Here is a 3987-nt window from a genome sequence, read left to right on the forward strand (position 1 = left end):
AATTTTCATTAGAATGTCTAAATTCCACACTGAGAGGGAAACAATCAGTAACCCTTCATTAGGTGAACAAATATTTTACTACAATCGTGGAAATGAAAACGAGTATAGTCAATTAACATGAATGCGGATATTCCAAAGCCACAATTTCACATTTGCAAGTTTATTTATATTCTCTTAAGAGAAAATAAGACGCATAACCCGGTATTTATCAACAGATGTTCACGTTTGTGAGCTTTCATGTTCATGACTGATTTATGGTCCATCAAACGAGAACTAAAACTTATCCGGTTGTCTAAACTTTTAACAGGTGCATCTTTGAACTTCCAATTGAGTTAATGTGAAACTTCGACAGTTTAGCTAAAATATACAAGAGATATTACTGAGTGCCGGGAGCACTTTACGTAATTTTACCACGGCTACTACAGCTGCCGCTCTGAGGTCTTGTAGAACGCAAGTCCCCTTTCATCACGCCAAGACCATTCCTCGCGAATTGGCGGGAGTCTCTGACCCATTACTCACCGCTCATTTCTCTGTCCGTCTTTCCAACTCCCTTTTTCTTTTCCCTGCATCGGTCCTACTATCCATGATCACGTGTCATATTTAACTTTTGCCACGTTCGCTTAACGGTCCCTACAAAATGACTGCGGCGTTCAGAGTGAAAGGCGTGAAGGCTATAATATGATACGCTTGCCGTGTTTTCTCAGGATGCGCAGAATCACTGGCCACAGGCGCCCTTAATTACGGTTTCGCTCCGTCGGCACACTTTGCAAGAAGGTGATGACGTCAAAGACACCTCTGTGATGCCTTCACGTCGCGACAACAAAGACACGTGTCTCAGAGCCAGGACAGCGTTATGGAAGGGTCGTGCCGCCCCTGTAAGAGCGTGGAATAACTCTGGAAGCCGTCGAGCCAGAGCGTGGCCAATCGGAAATTTAGGAACGTCTAGAATCGTGCGAGAATTTGAGAAGAATCTGGTCCCCGCAGAGGCTAACGATGTAAACGACGGTGACCGCAGGAGCCAATGGGAGAGCGGAAACCCTATGGGTGACGCCGTTTTCGCACTGGGAAGAGGGGTATAAAAGCCGCCGGAGTTGGGGATTTTCAGTCAAGTTGTGTGCAGCATCGCTCCGAGGACATACACCTCCCAACATGAGACTTTGGGTGAGTTGAGCCGTCGACGGTCTTTGGGGTGTTTGAAGTTTCTTACCGTCTTCGCCTTTCTCCTGTGGCAAGAGCCCATCGAGTTTGGAGAATAACCCTACGCTGGTTATTTGCACGTATATTTCCCATTTTCCGAGCTATAAGCTATTCCTCGCTTGTAGTGTTGAAGAGCTGACGGCAGATTTTTTTTCGAAATCAGAGACTGTCCTGTGATTCGACGATGGTTCGCCAGTGTCCAGTCACATGAGCCTCTTTGGTATTGACTGTTCATTTTCAGTTCTCTTGTTTCTGATAAGCATTTTATGTATACATACATGTATACGTACATTGAATGAAAAACAGTGAAAGAATATACCGATTTTGCCATTTGTCGCCTGTGTTCTAGTGTGTGCCATACCTAGCGTTACTGTTGTACAGAGTGTATGTATGAGTTTGCCCGTGGATAACAATTATCAGAATGTAAACTTGTAAAGACGTACATTGGAAATTTAAAAACCCGCGTGGCAAAAAATGTCTGAGATATTTATTTTCACTGTTGTTTAGTTAAAGTTTGACCGCTCTACTAAAAAAGAATACGCTACTCATATCACGTATGGCGGCGTTGTGTATTGTATTTACTTTACCAGAAATCTATTCTTTCAATCTAAAGCACCTACCGCGTTTTTGGAGCAGACAAGCGCATAAAAATATAATAAGGTCACTTGCTGCATAGAAGTTTCTATATATAAAGTTCTGGACGAAAAAGCAAGTATTCCTCCTCACATAAATAATTCTATGAATTTATTTGTGGGTGGGTGTCTGCAAACATACAACCCTCGTCACTTCCTTCAATAGAAACTCGAGATTTATTTCCGTCGGTGATTTTAGTTTAATACGAAGAGCAAGTGTTATGAAAAGCGTCTTTCGCGCATCGGAGCGCGAGGAGGAGCACACCAATCAAAAGGACACGTAAAGATCGAGCAAGGAAAGCGCGATGACGAGACAGCGAAGCGCGCGCCGTCGTTGCTTGAAGTCGGGGTGAAACAAAAGCACGTGCGCACATCGGAAGGATAAACAAACGCACGAAGTGCGGAAAGAGCACACGAACTTTCACTCTGCACAATATTTTGTTGTAGCACGCGATATTTTATTTTCGACTTAAATTGAATATTAACAATTCCAATAATATAAGAGCAATTGATGCAGAAAATAGGTATCGGATGTATCATGACCAGGCGATCAGCAGTATGTTTATTACTGAGATTGTGATGGACCTCGTCTTATGATTTCAACGGATCAATGGCCTTCAACTGCTTCCTTTACTGCCACAGGGTGTCGCCTTGGCCGCACTGACCGCTGCCAGTCTCAGCTTGGCATCACCCTTCGGAGGAGGCGGAGGTGGCTGGAAAATGGGTGGCGGGGGCGGCGGAGGTGGATGGAAAATGGGTGGCGGGGGCGGCGGAGGTGGCTGGAAAATGGGTGGCGGGGGCGGTCACGGAGGAGGAGGGGGCTTCAAGGGAGGCATGATGCCCACCATGAAGCACAAGTTCCGCACGGGCAACGTCTACCTAATCAAGGAACTGCATCCCGTCGGCGGCGGTCATGGCGGCGGAGGCGGCGGCGGAGGCGGCGGCTGGAAGATGATGGGCGGAGGAGGCCACGGCGGAGGAGGCTGGAAGATGATGGGAGGTGGTGGCGGCTGGAAGCCTATGGGTGGCGGCTGGAAGTCCGGTGGCGGGGGCGGTGGCTGGATGGGAGGCGGCGGCCACGGTGGCGGTGGATGGATGCCGATGGCTGGCTGGATGATGGGCGGCGGTCACGGCGGCGGAGGAGGCGGCTGGAAGATGGGAGGCGGCGGAGGTGGCTGGAAGATGGGAGGCGGTGGTGGAGGCTGGAAGATGGGCGGCGGTGGAGGCCATGGAGGAGGAGGAGGAGGAGGCTCTAAGGTTGGAACCACGTACATCATCATCAAAAAGGGAGGTGGCGGTAAGATGAGCATGATGGGCCATGGTGGCGGCGGCGGAGGACACGGCGGAGGAGGACGTGGAGGCGGCGGCGGCTGGTGGATGTGAGCCGGGCACCAACGACGAACTGTGGGGCTTTTTGTGAGCTTTCCGTGCTTGTTTGATTGTTTATTTGTTTGGAAACCGCGCTGTTGTGATGTGAGCTGGCTCTCCACGCAGGCGTTTCTATATGTGCATGTGTGCGTGAAGGTTCGAAGTATACTCGCTCACTTTTGCTTTTGTTCGCTTCGTAGATCGACCGATAAAACTGCCCGTCTCAAAGTTGTACTTCGAACTCTTATTGACGATACCACTACGGTGAACAAATACCACCATACTAAATTTATTTCTGTTTTGCGCGCGATACACGCTGGGTTGACGTCTCTCTTGCGGAAATACTGTAATCCTTCCTAGCATGCCAGGTAGATGCCCGGTGGTCATAGTTGTATATTTGAAACGGCCTAGGGCAAAAGCTGATTTTGAAAAGCTTTGAATGCAAGTGGCTTGCGTGGCTAGATTGAGCAGCTGATGGAATGCGTATTTTTGACATATTTTGTCAAAAAGAACCGAGTGTCGCTTGAAGAGCTGTAACCATTGTGGACTGCGTGTGCTTTGAAGATTACTAACGCCGCCAAGAGAAGACATTGTGCTGATGCTTTGATTGTAGCATGTCTACTTTGGAATAAATTATTCACTGTTCCGCTGACAAGTTGGTGTGGTTTAAATTGATAGTTGAAAAACAAGAAACAACAAATGGGAGCACGGCGTGCTCATTTGTATACACATCATTGCCATTCCAGATGTTCAACACCAATATTGACTTTTTTTTTGTTGGGTTGCAGCA

At 47.9% G+C, this 3987-nt stretch overlaps 1 protein-coding gene across 1 annotated transcript; it reads left to right on the top strand.

The window, feature by feature from the left end:
- The first annotated feature begins 1149 nt into the window (after nucleotides 1–1149).
- On the top strand, nucleotides 1150–3465 carry LOC115319422 (glycine-rich cell wall structural protein-like). The gene is made up of 3 exons (XM_040220557.2): nucleotides 1150–1161; nucleotides 2472–3126; nucleotides 3398–3465. The coding sequence occupies exons 1-3, from the start codon at nucleotides 1150–1152 to the stop codon at nucleotides 3463–3465; spliced, it is 735 nt and encodes a 244-aa protein (XP_040076491.2).
- Nucleotides 3466–3987: the final 522 nt, after the last annotated feature.

Source organism: Ixodes scapularis, unplaced genomic scaffold (genome assembly GCF_016920785.2).
Source record: "Ixodes scapularis isolate PalLabHiFi unplaced genomic scaffold, ASM1692078v2 PGA_scaffold9__187_contigs__length_104089568, whole genome shotgun sequence".
Taxonomy (NCBI): domain Eukaryota; kingdom Metazoa; phylum Arthropoda; class Arachnida; order Ixodida; family Ixodidae; genus Ixodes; species Ixodes scapularis.